The following is a 21,752-nucleotide window of genomic DNA, read 5'->3' as shown; positions in this document are numbered from 1 at the left end:
ACTGAGCCTCGGAAGCATCCTGCAGCAGAGCTTATAAAATGTAATCAGATTTGCCTCTGTTTTGTACAGAGTTCCCATTTGTGGGTAAGGAACCTCTCAGGACACTGGAAGTCAGCATGATAGTCCAGGTGTCAACACTTAAGATTGAAACTTCAGTGAGCCAGGAGTCCAGTGTTTCCCATCTGGGGATTTCTGACTTTTAGAATTCTTCGAACTCCTCTTGATAGTGTTTCGATGGAGCTGACCTCGAGGACAAGCAATAAGAGCCACCTCTTTAATCTCACAGATTCTGAAAAGCTGGTTAACTGCCACTGCCATTCTTCTCACTGCTGCTTGTTTTAATTAACAGCATTTCTTCTCCCCATTTCTCCCGAGGCTTTGAAGAGCTCTTTGAAATGTATTTAGTATATTTCAGTCTTGGTTTGGCATAGTCTCTCAATTTATGAGGTCGTTTAATTCAAGTTCAATTATTCAGCACAAATTGGCAGAATGAAATGCTAAAAGAAGATTGGCACTTTCAATCACATAAATCTCATGTTACACAAAGTGAGCAAATTCTTCCATTGTTCTCATTGACCTCTGAGATAACAATTTATGGCTGGCACAAACCAGTGTGGGCAGGCTTCTCTGTTTAGCAAGCTCCCGCAGGAGTAAGGCTTTGGCATCTTCACCTCAACAGAAACTGAAGTTAAGCAGAAAAGAATGACCAGAAATCAGGAACATCTGTGGAATGACTTAGTCTGAGTAAGTCCAACACTCTCATTCCAGAGGTAGAACAAAGAGCAAGGTTTTTCTTTCTCTAAATAACGCTAGAAGTAAGAGAAAATCAAAAGCAAGCAGCTATAGCCTCACATCCCCCCTAGATAAAATAGGAAGGAAAAGAGGACTCTGTCCCAGGCAAGAGCAAAGGTTCATAGCTTCTCACCACTGGGGTGCCGAAACCTGGGGGAATTCGGGCATCGGGGAGGGACTTGGGTGTGCTCCACCAGCCGATCCCAGCGCACCGAGGAGCACAGGGGTCCCACCACATCTTAAGTTTGGAAGTTCAGGTGGCCGGTGGTCATAGCTCTCACAGCCAGGCATTCATGGGTGCTCACCCATAAACAACCCACCAACCCTTCCAAATTATATTGCTCAAAGCCAGTTCCACTTTAACACTCAAACATAACACGTTTGCTTAGTCAAAATTTGCACAATAATCAAAATGAATCAATTTGCTTTTACTTTAAGGCCCTCGGGCTTTAACAAATTTAGTGGACAGTCTAGTAACAAAGGGTGAAAATTTTATTATATTTGCTTGGAGGACCAAGCTCCAAAAGGGAACTGTCCCAAGAAGTCCTAATACACACAGTGATGAGGCAGGCTTGGTTTAAAAGCACACGAGGCTGTGAATTCAATCAGTCACCACTGGAGAGAACATATTTAAAATACTTTAGTCAATATCATCCTCTCTTCTCTCCTTTTGAAATTCCACACCATTTTATCCAGGCCTTTCTTACTGTGTTCTAGCTTATATAGAACATATTACATTCTAACTTATCTAGTTACGTATGTATACGGACCATCTCCCTTCAAGATTGTTAAGTTTCCTGAGGGCAGAATCTACATCTGAGTTACCTCTTTTTCACCTAAAGCATAGAAAGGGCATAAAAACAACATAATAAATACTCATCATTAGTTGAATAAGCTCAAAAAATGTTAATAAGTCTCAATGTACAAAAGTCCCTGGGAAACTGAGAAGTAAAAAGATGATTTCAAGGTGCTGAATTAAAGAGATTTAAAAATACCACGTTTTAAAATGCAAAGTATTATACAATGCATGGTTTTTTAAAATCCTATATTAAATGCTACAGGGATTTAGAAGAGAGAACATAATCAGGAAACCAAAACAGGATAGAGATTAGTAGTCAGAGTGATGGTAAAATGCCTCCCTTTCCAAACACAAACACACACACTAGCACAAAGAAAGTACTAAGAAGCTAGAGAACATTGGTTTAAAAAAAACTCCGTACTCAAATATGAAAATGTGGGAAGTTCCAAGCATTTAAAAAAATAATAAAAAAACTTATTTGTGAGTGTTGTACGTTGATGTGGTTGCAGTTAACCATCATACTCTTTAGAATCAAGCTCATTACCAAGGAGGCTACACAGTGGTATAGGAATCTCAGTTAACTTCTCCCCAACTTGTGTGTCCCTATGGGATTAAGAAACTCAAGAGAATTCAAGACAATAAAAAGCCTTTCTATTCCTTCTCAAGTTTCTAAACCATGGCTAACAGCAACTATACCAAAATCAACAATTACACAAACCTCTTGATATGGGGGAATATCCTTTGCTTATATTACTTAAAGAAGAACGATGAAATAAAAAATGGCTTACATACCATAAGTAGGAAAAGAAAAACACTGTCATAAACACAATGCCAAATTAGTGAGGCCCGAAATTAATAAGGATTATGGGTTGAATTGTGTCCTTCAAAAAGATACATTGAAATTCTAACCCCTAAGACCACAGAATGTGACCTTATTTGGCAATAGGGTTTTTACAGAAGTAATCAAGTTAAAATGAGGTCATTAGGGTGGGCCCTAATCCAATATGACTATTGGATTAGGATTATAAAAAGGGGAAATTTAAACATAGAGACAGACACACCGGAGAACACCATGTGAACATGAAGGCAGAGATCAGGGCGACGCGGTCAGGGCGACGCGTCTACAAGCCAGGAATGCCAACGACTGCCAGCACACCACAGAAGCCAGGAGAGAGGCATGGAATGGATCCCTCCTTACAGAACCAACCCTCAGAAGGAACCAACTCTGCCAACACCTTGATCTTAGATCTAGCCTCCAGAACTGCGAGATAATAAACTTCTGTTGTTCAAGCCACCCAGGCTGTAGCATTTTGTTTCGGCAGCCCTAGCAAAATAATACAATGAGGTTCATGGCAAAATCCAAACTTGACACCTGTAAATCAACACATATACATAAAATGCTTATCAATCGAAAATCAGTGAGATCTCTACAAATGCCAGGTAGCTTTACTGCAAGATAATCATAGCTGCTCTTGGGGAAGAAGCTAGAGATAGTGTTTAAAGATAGAGGCAGAGATGCAGACATCTACGGGAGGGTGGTGAGGAATAATGGAATGGGGATCCCAATATTTAGCTGGCTCTTTAAATTATGTAGCACATCAGGGGACCCACCAGACAAACTCAGCTCTCAAGTGTTGCTAGATGGCACACAACTGTTGTTGTCTGGCCTGACCTTGCCACCGTAAAGCAAGCAAGCAAGCACAGGCAGCCTGTCATCTCTTGAAGCAGGTAAGTGGTCAATGGCTTTCATCTCCAGCTGGAGGAAATTAAATACTACAGGTGACCAGCAGGCTTGAAAATGCTTGAGAAATGTTGACAAGATACATTTAGACCTGCTGGAGTGAAAAGTATTAACTGTCCAGAACTATCCTTTTCAAAGACTGCAGGTACTTAAAAAGGCAGTCTTTCTTTTATTCAGGCATAATATAATAAATGAAGAATTTTTCAACTATCTCCAGGATTTTGACATAAATCTTAAAGTTAAGCATTTAATGGAGTTATTAACTTGCATTTGGAAATCAGCTGAGCAAATCTTTTGTGGCAAGGCACTTCAAAGTGATTGGTTTGTTTCCTTATAATGAAATAGTATGTTTGCTTCTGTTTGATTCACAATTAAAACAAGTCAGAGCATATGTGAGAACCATCTGGAATATTCAATGAAGATCAAGTCTTTCCAAAGAAGGCCTTATTCTGTGGAAGCAATATAGTGTAATGGTTAGGAAAAGAATGGCTTCAAACCAGATACACATGAGCCAAAACAAGCTTTGCCACTAACCATTTGCATGAACTTGGACAAGTGGCCAAATCTCTCTAAGCATCAAGATTCTTGGTCTGAGAGGATAATAGGATCTTCTTATAGGGTATGTGAGGAGTAAATGAGACAATGGATATACCATATTTTATAAAAAATAAGTGCTTAATCCTGTGTAGTTATCTTCATATTACTAACATTAGAGGTACAAGTAATTTTTATACAGTAGAGTACTAATGATTTTTCTTTAGGGAAGAATATAAAAACTTCAGACACAATCCTTATTGAAATTAACTCAACTACTTAGATCATTACCATGACATTTCATAATGCTCAAGCAACATAGTAAAGTCATTAACAGTGCTCTAGATTTGTTTTGCTTTTTATTCATCATTTTTATTTTTCATTCGAATTTTGACAAAAGACTTTTTTTTGAAAATATCTAAGATCTCAAAATTAATACTATTACTTTGGCTTATAGTATCTCTGCATTTCCTTACTTAAATATCTTTCTGCATCAGGAAAATTCCTTCATCTTCTTAACTTAAAAACCATGAACAAAGGTATAAGACTACATTCCAGAAAAGCCAAAGATTACCTAAATTAGCACATAGTCAAAATTTCCAATTATGTGTTTAGAATGATCCTTCAGAGAATTTTCTTCTATATCTTTTTATTAAATTACTTAGCTTGGAATTTCCTATTTTTTATAATGACTTAAAAAAGAGACAAAAACTGGGATAGGGTAGAAAATTATTTTTCAACATTATTTAGTAATGTTATTAAGGTAAAACAAGGCTTGTGTCTCCTGAAGTTATTTCAGAAATAGCATTAAGTTTTCTACAAGCTACATGTCACCGAATACAGTAACTCTGTTCTCTTAATAAGGGAGAGGGAAGAGGTCTATCAGAAACATATGGGGGCAAGCTTTTTAAGAATCCAAACCTGTGCCCTGATCCCCAGACAGCATTGGGGGGAAGAGGAAAATGGGGGAAGGAGTTGTTTCTCTATGTGGAAATATATGCAGCATGATGCCAAAGCAAATGGGTAGGAAGAAAGAAAGAGTTTGCTGTTTTCAAATTAAGTGACTTCTGAAAGATGGAGTAAAAGCTCAATTTAAAAAGACGTCAAGAGGGCCAGCCCCAGTGGCCTAGTGGTTAAGTTCAGCGTGCTCTGCTTTGGCGGCCCAGGTCCAGTTCCCAGACGCAGACCAACACAGCTCTGTTAGCGGCCATGCTGTGCTGGCGGCCCACATACTAAAAGATAGAGGAAGACTGGCATGGATGTTAGCTCAGGGCAAATCTTGCTCACCAAAAAGAAAGACGTCAAGAATGGCCAACATATTTGGCTTTGTCAAATCAGTACTCTTATTCTTAAGCAAACACTAAGCTTCCATTGAGAAATTAATCACGTTATTCACATGGAAACAAGTTCGAGGGTCCCAACTCCAATGAGAGAAAGGGAAAACAAAGTTGGGGGGAGGGGTAGGACACAAAAGATAAATTCGATAAGTCTGCAAAACTGTTTTCTAGCAGGGAAACTAATTCCACTGAATTTTACACCTGTCAAAAAACAACAACAACAACAAAATACCTAAGCGGGGATATCTATTGCATATTAAATGAGAATTATTTAAATATACCGTTACTTACTATTAAGAGAGCAGGTACATTTTCCACGTGAAATATTCAAAAATTAATGAACTTACTTGCTTTTCCCTTTGTATACTGTAGCATAAGATCCTTCCCCTAGTTTTTCCAGTTTTTCATATGAGTCAGCTTTTCCAAATTTGGGACTTGTTGGCTAAAAATGGAGCAGAGGGTAAACAAAACAGTTTGTATCAAACTAATGAACAATAAATAACCTGATTTTGCTGAAAATGTACAGATTCTCTGTCACTTTTTAAATAACGCTTTCCTGATATAAGAATGTTTATTTTAAAAAACAATATTATAAATATTAAGGGTATAAAACTCAAATGCAAATGAACACAGTGTAGAAGTGTAAATTTACCCATAATCTAACCATAAGGAGGGAACCACCATTAATATTTTGATATCTCTTCCTCCAGTGCTATATGTATGCTGATGATTGGTTTTTTACATGAATGGGATTACATTATACATAATGTTGTATAACCTGCTTTTTTTCACACTCAATATATTGTGAATATTTTCCATGTAATTATATATCTTCTAAATTAGGGGCTGGCAAATTGAGTCTCCTACCTGTTTTTGTACATCCCATTAGCTTAGACAGATTTTTACTTTTTTTTAATGGGGGGGGTGTCAAAAGAAAAAAATTTCATACCATGTGAAAATTATATGAAAGTCAAAGTTTAGGGTCCATAAAGTTTACTGGAACATAGTCCCACTCATTCATTTACATATTGTCTTATAACTTCTAAGCTACAACAGAGTTGTAGTTGCAACAGAAATCATATGGCCAACAAAACTGAAAATATTTACTATCCAACCCCTGTTATAAATAAACTATGACTGTATAAAATTCAGTCATATAAAAGGTACTCCTTCAATACCTTTTAGTGATAAAGCAAACAGATTTTCAAAGATGTATCATTCAGATATCACTAATTAATACAAAAGGAACTCCCTTACATCTACATAAACCAATCCTTAAGGTTTAGCTGCAACAAAATAACTCTTCCTTAAAAAATGGTACATCCTATCATGACCACAAAAGTGTTGAGAGACCTTATCACTCTTGCTGTGCTCAACTCCCACCCTAACTTTCACCAGAGAGCAAGAAAAGGGGGGCATTGTCCTCCAAGGGGACAAATTATCTATTATTTCAATGTCACTCTAAAAGGGTAATACTAAAACATATTAGAAAATGATAATTACACAAGGAATTAAAAGCATCTTGAAGAGATTTATCTGATCACAGTTGTAAGTACATATATAATTGATAAAAAGTTGCTAATGAATGTGTACTTTGTTAAGTAATCAACTTTAGAAGTTACTTAGGGAAAGAACTTCCTGAAAAAAGTTTATAGAACACTATTCTTGAGCATATGCTAAAACACAACATACCAGCAATGAATCTGACTCCCATTGTTTATAAAGATTCTATGTGGCAAGTTAAGCACATGCTTCTTACCTCCTTCCCACCCAAAACTGCACGTAGTAACTGAAAAGATATTTTTCTAAAACTAATAAATCAGAAACAGGAATGAGAAATTAAAAAGAGTGCCGATATATAATCAGAAATTTTGAGGAATTCTGAAAGACAGAAAGTAATCAGGACCAAAACTTCAGAGAAAAGACTGGGGGGACCTAAAGCCCAATATGTAGCAGAAGACTATTACAGATAACAGAAGCAGGAGCCTCTAAGTAAATATGAGACTGATCAACACAGCTGAGCATGTGGTGTCCCCCCAAGCAAACTGCAGGGACATTTGCACAGAGGAGACAGCTGAGAAGGTGGGTATTCAGTCTAGGGGAGCAGAGCAAAGACTGAAGAAGCCAATACCCAGAGAAAGAATAACATCTCCCCATCCCCAAGCTGTAATACCTGCCTCTCTCATACAATCACTAGAGGCAATTTACAGAAAACAGAATAAGCTGACAGCAATTCTAAAATATAAAATGAGTATACAGGGCCGGCCCCGTGGCTTAGTGGTTAAGTGCGGGCGCTCTGCTACTGGTGGCCCAGGTTCCGATCCCGGGCGCGCACCGACACACTGCTTGTCCAGCCATGCTGAGGCCGCGTCCCACATACAGCAACTGGCAGGATGTGCAACGATGACATACAACTATCTACTGGAGCTTTGGGGAAAAAAAGGAGGAGGATTGGCAATAGATGTTAACTCAGAGCTGGTCTTCCTCAGCAAAAAGAGGAGGATTAGCATGGATGTTAGCTCAGGGCTGATCTTCCTCAGAAAAAAAAAAAAAAATGAGTATACAACCAAAAATCACAAATCATTTCAGGAAAATCAATACCTTGAAAGAGAAGCATAAAATTCAATGGGCAGATAAACTAAAACCCTGATAAGAGAGTTGACATTGCAAAGGTAAGAAGAAGTTTGAATAAAAATAACTAGTATCTTCAGAGAGATTTGGAAAGATATTACATCCTTTAAAAAGAAACAATTAGAAATTAAATATTTAATCAGTGAAATCAAACATTTAGTGGGCAGTGAATAAAAGAAAGGACACAGGTGAAAAAGTAATAAGTTCAATGTTTGAAAAGAATTCTCCCAGAAAACGTTGGGGAGAGATTACACCTAAACAAAAAAATTTTCCAACAAGCATAATATTTTTATAGACAACAATGGCTGATAAAAAACAAGCAATATTTTCAGAATGAAAAGGGAAAATGATTTTGAATCACTAACACTGTACTCAAGATAGTTCCTCAAGTGAGATAGAAAAGCTGCAATTTTACCACCTACAGAAAAATATCCAGATATAAAATTAGATATTATCTCAATACAAGACATAGTTGAAGTGATGGGGAAACGCAGGAGGGTGAGGAACAGGAGGAACGGAGAAACAAAAGCATGCTGAGATTTACTGGATTGATCAGGACAGACTGCAGATACTGATGAACTCCAAATGCCTAAGTTTTAGTATGTTTCTTAACTCTTAAAAGGTAATCAACTAGAATAACATAAATAACATGTACAAATCCCAAACAAATTAGGGGGGAAGGGAATGGAAGAAAAAAATTGCAAGGAAGAAGGGGAAAGAAGGTAAGGAGTGAGAGGTTAGAGGATGAGGGGGTACTCAATAAGAAAGCATGTTAAGTAAAAAATCATGAAATAAGAAGGCAGTTAAGTCCAAACATATCAATGATTACAATAAACATAAATGAACAAACTTCCTCTATTAATAGAAAGTTCTCAGTTTGGAAAAAAAAAGAAAATCTAGCAATATGCTGTTGAGAAGAGACAAAATTAAAACAAAAGAGGAAATCTGAAAATAAAGGAGTAAGGGGAAAATATAGCAAAAAAATATTTTTGCAAAGAGTTTTGAAATGTATAAAACAACTGCTGGTAGCAATAAAATGAGAAACTATGAAATCCACAGTGATAATGGGAGACAAACATACATTGCTCAGACATCAACAAAGCAATAAGACAACTAATAAGTAATGTATATATGGGCTTGAATATTAGAATTAACATCTTAGTTTAATATACATATTAATATATATTCTTTTCAAGTACACATTTAACATTTGCAAAAATGACCATAGATTAGGCCACAAAGAAAATCTCAATATTCAAAACTGCAGAATCATTTCAAATTATTTTCTGAATACGATGCAATAAATTAGAAATTAAGAATAAAAGGAAAACTAAATAGCTTAGCCACATGGGTTAAATTGAAAATAAAAATTGAAAATTCATAAATAAATATGTGACAATGAGGAGATGACATTTTAGGACCCATGGGATGCAGCAAAATCAATACATAAAAGAAAATTTAAATATATATGTACATACTAGAAAAGAAGAAAGATTGAAAGTAATATGATTTAGACATTTAACTGTAGCTAGCCAAAGAAAAACAAAGGACACAGTAGAAAGGGATTAATAAAGAAAATAGACCACCTATTCCTTTCTTCAAGAAACTTGTTAAGTACAAACCATGTGTTACGTTGAATCAAGTAAAACTTAATGGAAAATTACATTCAAAATCGCCTGACTAGTCCTGTGTGGGTTATGTTCTCATGAATTTTTCATCACTGGGAAACAGCTTGTGAACGTCGCACTTTACCATCACCCTCCTGAGCCCAAGTTTTAAATGGAAATTTTAAAACCTATATTAAACTTCAGTATAAAATGATCTTCAATGGGGAAAATATTGTGTTCACAGTTCCACTCTAAATTATTTAAAATCAGAATGAGAAGTCTGTATGTTTGCTTTTGCACTCCTTTAAGAATAAATCTAATCTAAGTTAAAGAAAAAAGCAGCAGCAGAAAATTACCTCTTTACTCCTATCAGGAGATAAACTGCTAATGTGTACTTAGAGCAAGTACAAGGCACAGTCACACAAAATCGGTAATAGAATAGGAAGCTAATATTTTCTCCTCCTGGAAAGGCACAAATAATTTTCTAAAAATGATATATTTCACTCTTCATAAACTGCCTTTTATATAATAGGGTTGATGCAATCGTTTTAAGACACAGACCATATTAAACTTACTACTCCAAGAAACTGAAATGAGAAAATTAGAAAAACAAGGAGAATCTTTTTTAAAAAACACATCCCATTTATCCAGAAGAAAAATCAAGTAAGAGAAGATGCTAATGGCCCAAAGAGGTCTATTTATCTAATTAAATGGATTTGGATGCATTAACTGCCATCGTTATTCTATTAACACTGTGATGGCATAAAATTAATATTTTGCCACATGTAGTGGTAAAACAATCAATGTTTTTGCCCTGTGAAACCGATACATATACATTGTGGAAATAAACTGTAATTTACAGATCAATCATGCTAGCTCTGTAGGAAGAATCACACACATGTAAAGCCTCTCTAAAGTTGTTCTAGTCTACAAAAGAACGGGCCTATAGAATCAGCCATATCTATGAGGTAGTCTGGGCTTTAAGAGTTAGATTCTTGTAAAGTCGGTCTCCTACTTTAAGCATGCAGAAATGTTCCAATCTGTAACTACTATGCACATCAAGTTTCTCAGTTTGGAAAGAAAAAGGAAATCTAGCAATATGCTACTGAGAAGAGACAAAATTAAAACAAAAGAGTAAATCTGAAAATAAAGGAGTAAGGGGAAAATATAGGAAAAAATATTTTTGCAAATAGTTTTGAAATGTACTTGAATTATTTTAATGTCTAGTGTTTAAACTGTTTAAAGAGTTTAAAGTGGCCAAAGGTTTAAACTGTTTAAAGAGGCCAATAATAAAATCTTTCCTATCAAATGAGCAAACTAAGAATAATTCAGGAGAGGTCTTATTTTGTTTGATAATTATTTAAAGTTCAGGCCTTTGGTTTGCCTTTTTTTTTCTTGCAACTTTATTAAATCATCGCATTTAAATAAGATGCTAGATCAAACCAATATGTAGTCAACCCTAAACATTACCTTTGGCTCTCTGATGTCAGGTGCCTGGATGGATGGGAAACAGCTCTATTGGGCAACTATTCTCTGCTTATCATTTCCCTACTTAGAGTGCAGGCTTGAGATAGCACTTAGGAGAAATGGAAATACAGAGGGCTAATCAGCAATGACTAACAGACACTAACTGCCCAGAGATGTAGAATTTGATGAGATAAGGTTAAAGCATTTTTTTTTAACAGAATAAAGGTACAGAGATTCATCAATTGTCTGGACCAGTGGAGGGGAACATTGGCATGGATAATGAAAAAGTGAAGATAATATTCCAGCTGAACAGTGTGTGCCCCCCTGCCATGAAGGAGATGCTCCCGGCCCTTGCTAGCTCTGGTTCGTTGTTTGCGCGATCAACAAAAACTAGCTAATATCAAGTGTTTACTATGTGCCATGCTTTAAGCTATCACTTATGAAATTACCTAAATTTCATCCCTATAACACCACTCCAAGGTTGGTTCTATTAGTATCCCTATTTTAACATGAAGAATTTAAAGACTTGAGAAATAAAGTAACTCATCTAAGATCCTTTGGCTAATGACAGAGCTAGAATTCACACCAAGTTGACTGGAATCAGGACCCTATTTTCTTTACCACTACTACTTTGGCGGAATCTTCCCATGGATCTTTTCCACCCAAATGGAGGAGACAGTAAATTATGCTTAAGTCTGTCATCCACGGAAACCCCATTCCTAGAAACAAGGATGGGGAACTGCATTTTTATAAACTGCATGAGTATACCTCAACATTCACCGCAATGATTCCAACATATGGCCATAAGAATGTCCACAGTTTCATACTGAATTCATTGAAAATTGATTTTAACCTTCATACATAACCCCTTGCTTAAGATTGCTGATGACCCCTGAACTGCAGGAAAACCACAAGCAAGAACCAATGCTCTACTACATTATACTATAATTGTAAGAGCAGGTATGAGGGCAAGGTGGGACGGATTCAAACAGAGTTACACGACCTCATTAAACAACAAGGATTTGAAGTGAAACCTGTCTTGGTTAATTTTTGCTCTGCCTTTGATCTCCAGATCAGGCACTATCACCCGCATTTCTAGCCCTACTAAACATAGCCACACTAAGGTAATCCGGTAATTTGGTTACAAAATAGATTTAGATGCTAGATAGAGGAATGGACCCAAGCACCAAAAGTGGTAACAACCTGACAAGGGGGCTTGGTTCTACCTGGGAATTTCCTAGTTCCCACAAGAAGGAGGCAGTGCCAAGTTGAGATCCTCAAGAATGAGCATCTGAGAACTGAAGTGGAACTCTCATTTTCAAGTCTGCACCTTCCTCCCCTCTCTCCAGACTGGGCCTGCCTGTCACGGATGTAGAATTTTTTTTGGTGAGGGAAGGAGGTAAATTTGGAGGAATTTGTGGAATATACAGAGGAACTTAATCTAAATATGAATTCCTGAAAATACGTTCTCTCTAAGCTCAGTTTACGATAGCACAGCTCAACGAAATCCCTTCTAAATTGAGCCGGCAAGACAGGGAGTCTCCTATAGTACTCCCAATAGTTCTAGCTATTGAAGAGCCCAGCTGGATTGGAGGAGGTGGTAGGAAAAGGGGAGTAAAAGTTTGTCCTATCAGTGACAGTATTAAACACTACCCAGGGACTAGACCCAGGAAGAGAAGGCACTCAAAAAATATCTGAAACAGGGGCCAGCCCTGTGGTGTAGCGGTTAAGTTCGCGCGATCCGCTTCGACGGCCCAGGGTTTCACAGGTTCGGATCCCAGGCATGGACCTACAGACCACTTATCAAGCCATGCTGTGGCAGGTGTCCCACGTATAAAGTAGAGCAAGACGGTAATGGATGTTAGCCCAGGGCCAATTTCCTCAGCAAAAAGAGGAGCACTGGCAACAGATGCTGGCTCAGGGCTAATCTTCCTCACCAAAAAAAAAAAAAAAAAAAAAAAAATCTGAAACAAAATCTGCCAAACATCTCTTGAAATACACCAATTTAAATAAAATCACATTCTTTACACTCTGCCTGAATTTTAAAGTGCCACTATCTGGACAAATTCAGGAGGTATAGACGAGTGTGACGGTCCCTGAGGTCAAGGCACTCTTGGTTCCTTGATTTCAGTCATGACCCCTAACATGGACAACGACCAGTCTGTGAGCAGCACAGAGACATATACTCAGTTGGGAAGGCATGATATTGTATAATAGTTTCTACCACAGTACTTTCAAGAAACAAGAATGGCTTTCCTCACTAAAATAGGTGCTTCAATGGCACACTTCTACTCACTTTCTCCCTCCTTCTCAACTGTACTCTTGGAGTCTATTCCAGATAACTAATATTTCCAAAGAAACAATAAAATAAAGATACGACATTAATCCTGGTGGCTCTTACGTAAAGGGACTCCTTTGATGCTTACCAGCCTTTAAAAATCTTTAAGAATAACAAAACCTATGTTCATAAAACTCCCATGCCAGTGGGTATGAAATGATCAAACCCATACACTGTTGGACAGGATGTAAAATGGTGCTACACAAGAAGTGTTACCACCTCCATTTTCTGCCCAATGAGGAATCCAAAGGAAAGTAGTCTTTCCACGAAAAAGAGTATAAAAAAATACCCCTTCCCATCACAATAGGGGAGAGAACAAAAAGGCAGTAGGCAGAAACGACTAAGAATAAAACACAATAGTGTAGCATCGTGCTAAAAGAGAAAAAGAAACCATTTTCAGCTTAAGAAGAAAAGAGCAAAAAAATATTTTCCAGGGCACACTGAATGGAAGAAAAAACTCCTAAAATGAAAAGAAATCAAAGCAGTTTCCACACAAAGTAATACAAGAGCACTGATATATAAGAAAGACACTCCAGGGTGGACCAGGGAAGGGTAAACCCAATAAGAAACTTAGGAAAGAAGATCTAAAAGAAGTTAACAATATAATAGGAGAGAAACAGTGGAAATTTCCAGTTAAACATGGTAGCTTTAACACAAGTATTTATCTCTCCCTCTCACCGATCCGTACTAAAATGATGATAAAGTTATAACTCACAAAGGCAAATAGAATGAATAAGGAGAATATTGCAGACAAGATACAAACAAAAATTTGGAGATGAGAGACAAGCGGATGGGAGGTCACTGACTAGGACGATGACCAAAGGCGTAAACCAATAAGAAATGTCAATTTATGCTTCAGAATCCCAGAAACACTCAAGAATTGGAGGCTGAACTTCAAGGATGGGCTAAAATCAAAATGATTAGTTGGATTTAAGGACCAGGTAGCTTCCCCTAGACTCTCTCAGTCAGGTGTCTGCGCCACCCTGATCCTGGCAGAGGTTTATTCTCTGAAGACGTGGAACCAGAGAGGCTCAGAACTGGGACACTGAGCACAGTGGAAATCAGGGTGAAGAGTCAGATTGAAAACAAAGCACAAGAAACTGTGAATAGAGAACTAGGAGGCCCTGGCCCCTTCTTAATCATCTCAGAACAATAGCAGCTAGGCTTACATATCCTAAAAAAGAGATTGGTAATTTTGCTTTGGACGAATGACCGCAATCTGGAGATCAACCAGTTCAGAATGGATTAGGACAATGGAGAACCACAAGGACAATCTCAGGGGGAAGAAAAACTAATAGATCACTTGATTCTGATTTGCTTCAGAGGAGTTTTATCAAATAGTTTGAGGCCTCAATTTGTGACTAAAATTCTATTAATTAATTACATTAATTATGAACTAGTGAAAAGGGCAGGCAATTATGACTAGGAAAATCAAAAAGTCATGCAAGGAAAGAAATTTAACCACAGTACACTATGCGGCCTCACTATGAACAGTATTTATATCATCATAAGATTGTAAATACTGTATATTAATTAAAGCCAAAAAGTAGGGGACGTGTATTTGAGGATAGGAATATAACAGAGAAAATCCTTTCTTGAAGTGTTCCTTTGTACGCTATAAATCGGTAGTTCTATCTAGAGGCTTGCTCAGATTCAGGCTTAATTCTGTTGGCAATTTTCGTACATTTCCATCAGGACGTCATCATGTCTGGCTCTCTCTCTTTTGGTGATGCTAGCAGGTATTGATAATCATTGCCTAGATGTATTAATACATCAGGGGTTGCCAAATGGTGATTCCTAAATCTATTATTCTTTCTTGATTTATTAGTGGGATTACTTTTAAAAGAGAATTTTCCCCTCATCAACTAGATTACCATGAGATAAATTTCATATAGGAATCACAGAAAATAAATGCTTAGTCATTTGCTTTATTTATCAGTTTTCAACACTGATTCCTGTTTGTTTGTTTGTTTGTTTTTGTGAGGAAGATCAGCCCTGAGCTAACATCCGTGCTAATCCTCCTCTTTTTGCTGAGGAAGACCAGCTCTGAGCTAACATCTATTGCCAATCCTCCTCCTTTTTTTTTTTTACCCCCAACGCCCCAGTAGATAGTTGTATGTCACAGTTGCACATCCTTCTAGTTGCTGTACGTGGGACGCGGCCTCAGCATGGCCAGACAAGCAGTGTGTCGGTGCGCGCCCGGGATCCGAACCCGGGCCGCCAGTAGCGGAGTGAGCGCACTTACCCGCCAAGCCAGGGGGCCAGCCCCCTGTTTGTTTTTATAAGGGTTTCTTTTGGGTTTTGCATGTTAATTTTACAACCTGCTAACTTCTAACAATTTGGCTAACTTCTCTCATTGTTTGTAGTATTTCCCTTGGTTCTTTTCCATTTTCCAGATATATCATCATAAATTTACAAATAACGATAAATTTACCTCCTACTAGCCTCTTTCCTTATCTGTAGAGGTGTTGTTGTTCTATTCCCTGCTCTCTTTTTTCCATAGTTTTGTATAGGATTCAACCAATAATTTTTCTATTGGTTATTTTTAGGTAACATGAATTTTTCAGTAGTTTCAGAGGGGTACGGCTAAGATAGCTTTGCTAGCTTTATGGAATAAAGTTCTTTTCTCTGTTTTCATGAAGTGAAAAAAATGATAATCTCGCACACACTGAGGTTCCCCATCTGTTTCACTCCAATACTTCTTACTGGACCTTCTCTTGCCTTTGCCCCTACTGATCCTGCCCTGCACACAAGTCTACTCCAGCACCTTCTCTTCAGTAGAGGGCTTTATCCTGGAAAGCTGCTTCAATTTGACATTCTAGAGAAGTCACAGGAGCAAGACCAACAGATCACTCTAATATCAGTAGACCATCCCATGGTCTCCTTGCCTAATCCACTCATAGGAGCCATCCAAGTCCCCTCCCAGTTGCTGTCGTCCTAAGAATGGCCAGATGGCCCACTAGTATATACCCGACGGCAATTTGGGGATTTCCTGGCTCTGAGAGTAGCCACTAATCCCCTTGCCTTAGCTAAGTTTCCTTCCCCACACTTTCTGATACCACACAGTTCTAAAACTGTTCATGGTTTGCTCCTCTCACTCCTGTTTTGAGGTTCATGAAGATACCTTATCACCTATAATTGTTGCCAATGTCATCCATTGGTTTTGGTTGTACTATACTATTTGCTCTAATTATATGAGGGATTTCAAAACCTATGCCACTGCCCTCCTCCCAGAATCCTTTCTTAGTTGATTTTTTTAGCTATGTTCAAGCATTACTTTAATAAAAATAAAATTTAACTTTAAAGAGAGAGAAAGAAGAGTGTATCAGACAGACAAGCCTCAACTTTCCTTGATAAGGACTGTAATTAATTTCTTATTAAAAGTAAATGTCATGGGCCGGCCCCGTGGCTTAGCGGTTAAGCGTGTGCACTCCACTGCTGGCGGCCCGGGTTCGGATCCCGGGCGCCCACCGACGCACCGCTTCTCTGGCCATGCTGAGGCCACGTCCCACATACAGCAACTAGAAGGTGGTACAACTATGACATACAACTATCTACTGGGGCTTTGGGGGAAAAAAATAAATAAATAAAAATTTAAAAATAAATAAATAAATAAATGTCAAAATCCCCTTGTTATCATCATACTATGATGTACACACTGACTTTTAAAACTACATGACCCGCAGTAGCAACAAGCACAACCAGCACCCAATCTTGGTTTCTAAATACCATTTTCCAATAAAAGGAACCAGGGATCTATGGGGAAATAGCTGATTCTAGGTCCGGGGCTAGAAAAATACAATGTAAACAAAGAGCATCTTGTAGGACCAGCAAATAAGGAAGTGCTCAAAAAACAAAGGGGGGGCGCTGGCCCAATGGTGTAGTTGTTAAGTTCACACACACTGTTTTGGCAGCCCGGGGTTCGCAGGTTCGGATCCCCAGCGCAGACCTACGTACCGCTTGTCAAGCCATGCTGTGGCAGCATCCCATATAAAGTAGAGGAAGATGGACATGAATGTTAGCCCAGGGCCAATCTTCCTCAGCAAAAAGAGGAGGATCGGCAGTGGATGTTAGCTCAGGGCTAATCTTCCTCACCAAAAAAAAAAAAGGGGGGGGACGAAGACATCTCAAAAGGACATAGAAGCCAACATAAAAGAGCTCCCAGTGGCCAAAGCAGGAACAATTTGAGCAACAAAAGAAATAATGCATCTGTGGATAATAACTAGGATTGCAGATAAAATACAGAATGACAAGTTAAATTTGAATTTCAGATAAAGTGAATAATTCTTTTTTGTATGTGAAGAAGATCAGCCCTGAGCTAACATCCAGTGCCAATCCTCCTCTTTTTTTTTTGCTGAGGAAGATTGTCCCTGGGCTAACATGTGTGCCCAACTTCCTCTACTTTATATGGAATGCCACCGCAGCATGGCTTGACAAGCAGTACGTCGGTCTGCGCTCGGGATCCAAACCTGCGAACCCCAGGCCACCAAAGCAGAGCACGCAAACTTAACCGCTATACCACCAGGCCGGCCCAACAGTGGATACTTTTTTACTGTAATTATGCCTCATTGCAATATCTGAAATGCCGATTCCTATATATCATGCATAGTTAACATATAATAACAGTAAGATAATTATATAGTAAAAAAATATAATTCTCTTTCTACAACAATAGACTTAATCATTCTCCACAATTCCTTTCATTTCTTCTAAATGATACTAAATCTACAAGTTCTCCCAGGAGTTAGTGATGTATCTGTGACCTAAATGGACGTTATCTTGCAATCAAAGACAAGACGATGGAGGCCAAGTTGGGGAAAACCAGATAATCAATTCTCCTCACAAATGTTGCATTAATACTATTTATTTCAGCTTCATATTACAAAATGAGTACACAAGATTTGTGCACTATCACACACTTTAATTAAACTGAAGTGTCAATATTCCTCTAGCAGTTGACATTTCTTGTTCTGTTTTGGCCCTCATCGAACTTAATATTTAAAATTTGTGAAATGGAAAGTGTTTCTTAGCAAGATGACAGAATCAAAATTCTCCTGGCATTCTCCTTTTACTTTTTGTGTGTGTGTGTGTGTGTGTGTGTGTGTGTGTGTGAGGAAGATCAGCCCTGAGCTAACATCTGATGCCAATCCTCCTCTTTTTTGCCGAGGAAAATTGGCCCTATGCTAACACCCGTGCCCATCTACCTCTAACTTTATATGGGACGCCGCCACAGCATGGCTTGACAAGCAGTGCATCAGTGCACACCCGGGATCCGAACTTGCGAACACTGGGCTGCCGAAGCCGAGTGTGCGCACTTAACTGCTTGCGCTACTGGGCCAGCCCCTCTCCCTTTACTTTTTAAATTTTTAGAGCATCTATGTCAAAAAGTTCTTAAGTGTAGGTTAAATCTGACAATTACTTAATTTCAAAAGATAAGGGTTTTTTTAACAATGTTAAATGCAGGCTAGTCTTAGAAATATGAGTTTCAGTAAAAATTTTACAGTCAAAAACCAGCAATCAGCTCAGAACTTTATATCTCCTTAGGTCAAATGGCAAGACTTGCCTTGATATAGTCTGAGTTTAGAAAATTTCATTGTGATGAATAGCATTTCTCCTTAAGAAGAATGACTTCAATGTCTAGCTCTTAAACTTTAAAATATTTACACTGAAAACAAACTGGAATAAGACAAGTGAACAAATTTCAACATGTATTCGGAAATGAACTTCTTTGTGAATTTGCCAAATTCAAAGCTATCCTTACTGTCCACAAACACAGTAAAGTTCAATATCCTCTCCAAGGGTTTGAAATACCAAAGGACTTTTAATTACAAATCCTTCTAACAGGAAACAACCAGAAAAAAATGATTTTTCCAAAAATAAGTTGAATCATGTCCCATTTGCTTGCTGGGCGCTTACGAATAAAGACAGTCTGTATATAGTTTGCTCTCTCTCGCTCTCTTCCAAAACATCAAACCACCCTGGGAGAGAATGCATAATAATGCACTGATAAAGCCACCTGCTGTCTTCCAGCACAGCGTGCTGCTCTTAGGAGAGGGATCCTCCTGTTTATCCACCGAGAAGTGAGGAGACTGCACTCACCGAGCTGGGGCTGGAGTGCCGCCTGACTTTTGGCGACTCTTTGCCGGTGGAGGAGGTCTTAAAGTTAATGCAAGCATTGTTCTCGGAATGCACCCTCTTCACTTGATTAGCTGGCTTCTCAAATGGGTCAAAAGTGCTCTGTGTCCTCTGAACCCTGACTTTTTTATCCTCAGGAATTGTGTCCAGGGGTTTGATCACTGAGTCCATTCCCTGGCAGTTCCGTGTGGACATCTTTGTGACACATATCTGGAAAAAAAAAAAAAAAGAAATAAGTAACGTCCACCAAAACTTTCATAACACTAAACATGCTGATTTATAATTCTACAACGCATGCCAATTTAAATTTCAGGAAATACCCAAATACATCCTAAAAGCTATACCACAGCTTAAATCGCAATATGTACAATTCCTCATAATCATTCTGCTTGTACTCACTTAGGGCTGACACTGAAAATGTGGTCCTCAAAACAGGAAGCTCTAGGCTTAGACTGCAAGCGCCCTAAGGTAGTTCCTGAACTCTACCACAAGTCTTACCAAATGACTGCAAGTGGGATTATTCCTGAATCATTAAAAAGTTGGATAACTTGCCTTAATAAAAAAAATCAGTGGAGCTAAATCAGATGGGCATTTTAACTGATGGGTCACCATGGAAGCAGCTAACATGGCTCGAGAGAAAGATCATTACGTTCTTCAAACATTTCATGCTTGAACATATATGTTTACAATCTGTCCCCATCTTGATTTCATCTCCAAACTGGAATGGAGCACACAAAAGGCTAATGGTTAGAGATATGGAAAAATTGAAAACACTGTTTTTTCTAATACCAAAACTAACGGATGGAAAGGAATAATACTGTAAAAGGAAAACAGTGAATACCACTCAATTCAAAATTTTATTTACGTTACTCCACTGGATCCCTATTTCCTTCCCAACTTCTCCACTCCTTCTCTCCCTGCACAACCCGCCCCACTCTCTCATTGCATTTTAGTCTCTCCAACTTTTGCTCCTTGGTTTCCACTTTATGTTCTAACCTTTTAGTTCTCCCTATACTCTGGAGACTTTGTTGTTCTCATTAAATAACTTTACAGCCTCTAGCTTGTCTGTAAAGCTAGGTAACTTTATGATTCTCTCTAGAGAAAAGATAACTCTGAAATTGCTTTTAAAGTTTTTTTCTTCTTGTAAAAAGTTTCCACATCTCTATTTAAAAAAGCAGGAAAACAGAAGATAGTTAAGAAAATCCCATATTGTTCAAGTAAAAATATAAAGTGTCTAAGTAATATGTACAGGATGATTCCATATGGGGAATAAATGCATCTATGTGTATGGATAGATATACATAGATACAGACAGACAGACACAGACATAGATATAGATATTTGTATGTGTATATATCAGCACAGTGAAAGGTACAGGTGGAAACACATTAAACTGTTAACATAAGATACCTCCAGACATGTGGAATTGAATGTGTAAAGGGTAAGATTACTAATTTTTTATATGCCTCTGTATTGTTTGAATTGTATAATAAACACATCTAACAATGTAATTTTTAAAAGCCACTAGAGCAGGAAAGTACATATAATTAAGTTAAACTCTCTCAAGTTTTTGAAACAAAAACAATTTAATTAAGTATTAAGCATCAGCTCTGTCCTAAGAGTGTGTCGCAGCTACTAAGTACAGGCTGAATTATAATCAAGTCAAATAAGAAAGATATCATCATGCTTTTTTATCACCACAAAATTGCTGAAAATGTCTTTAAAAGACTCAAGGCAGAGTTCTCTACTCATGATCAAAAACTAACAATTTATCACAATTAGATTAGACGCACTCAATATTTTTCAAGATTTATGTGTTCCTCTTAAGGATGTGAACGCAACAGGCAATAGATGTGATGTGGATGTGTAACCATCCCCACCACTGAAGCAATTGAATTATAAAGATAATAAACACATGGGCCTGAAAAGTCAACGAATCCCAAGCACTAGAAATACAAAGAAAACGACACAAAGGCACATTGAAATCAAACTGCTTAAAACCAGGGACAAAGCGGGCAGGCCCGGTGGCATAGCAGTTAAGTTTGTGTACTCCGCTTCGGCAGCCCGGGGTTTGCCAGTTCAGATCCTGGGCATGGACCTACACACCACTCATCAAGCCATGCTGAGGCAGCATCCCACATAGAGCAATTAGAAGGATGTACAACTATGACATAAAACTATCTACGGGGGCTTTGGGGAGGAAGAAGGAAAAAAGAAGGAAGATTAGCAACAGGTGTTGGCTCAGAGCCAATCCTCCTCAAAAAAAATTTTTTTTAAAAAGGCAGCATGAAAAAAACATTAAAAAAAAAAAAAAGCGATAAAGAGAATATCTTAAAAAGAAGCCAAAGAAAAAGAAGCACTTTAAAAGATA

At 37.9% G+C, this 21,752-nt stretch overlaps 1 protein-coding gene across 4 annotated transcripts in view; it reads right to left on the bottom strand.

Annotated features, from left to right (window-relative positions):
* The window catches only part of CDK14 (cyclin dependent kinase 14), a 537,486-nt gene that overhangs the window by 394,068 nt on the left and 121,666 nt on the right, over nucleotides 1-21,752 (bottom strand). For all 4 annotated transcript variants that reach the window (XM_058525247.1, XM_058525237.1, XM_058525217.1 and 1 more), the window contains 2 exons: nucleotides 19,346-19,591; nucleotides 5,551-5,645 (listed from right to left, as the gene is read on the bottom strand). In XM_058525247.1, the coding sequence (XP_058381230.1) occupies nucleotides 5,551-5,645; nucleotides 19,346-19,591 (341 nt within the window). The remainder of the gene's footprint in view (nucleotides 1-5,550; nucleotides 5,646-19,345; nucleotides 19,592-21,752) is intronic.

This window comes from Diceros bicornis, chromosome 3 (genome assembly GCF_020826845.1).
Source record: "Diceros bicornis minor isolate mBicDic1 chromosome 3, mDicBic1.mat.cur, whole genome shotgun sequence".
In the NCBI taxonomy this organism is placed as follows: Eukaryota; Metazoa; Chordata; class Mammalia; order Perissodactyla; family Rhinocerotidae; genus Diceros; species Diceros bicornis.
This window is presented reverse-complemented; position numbering and strand designations above follow the sequence as displayed.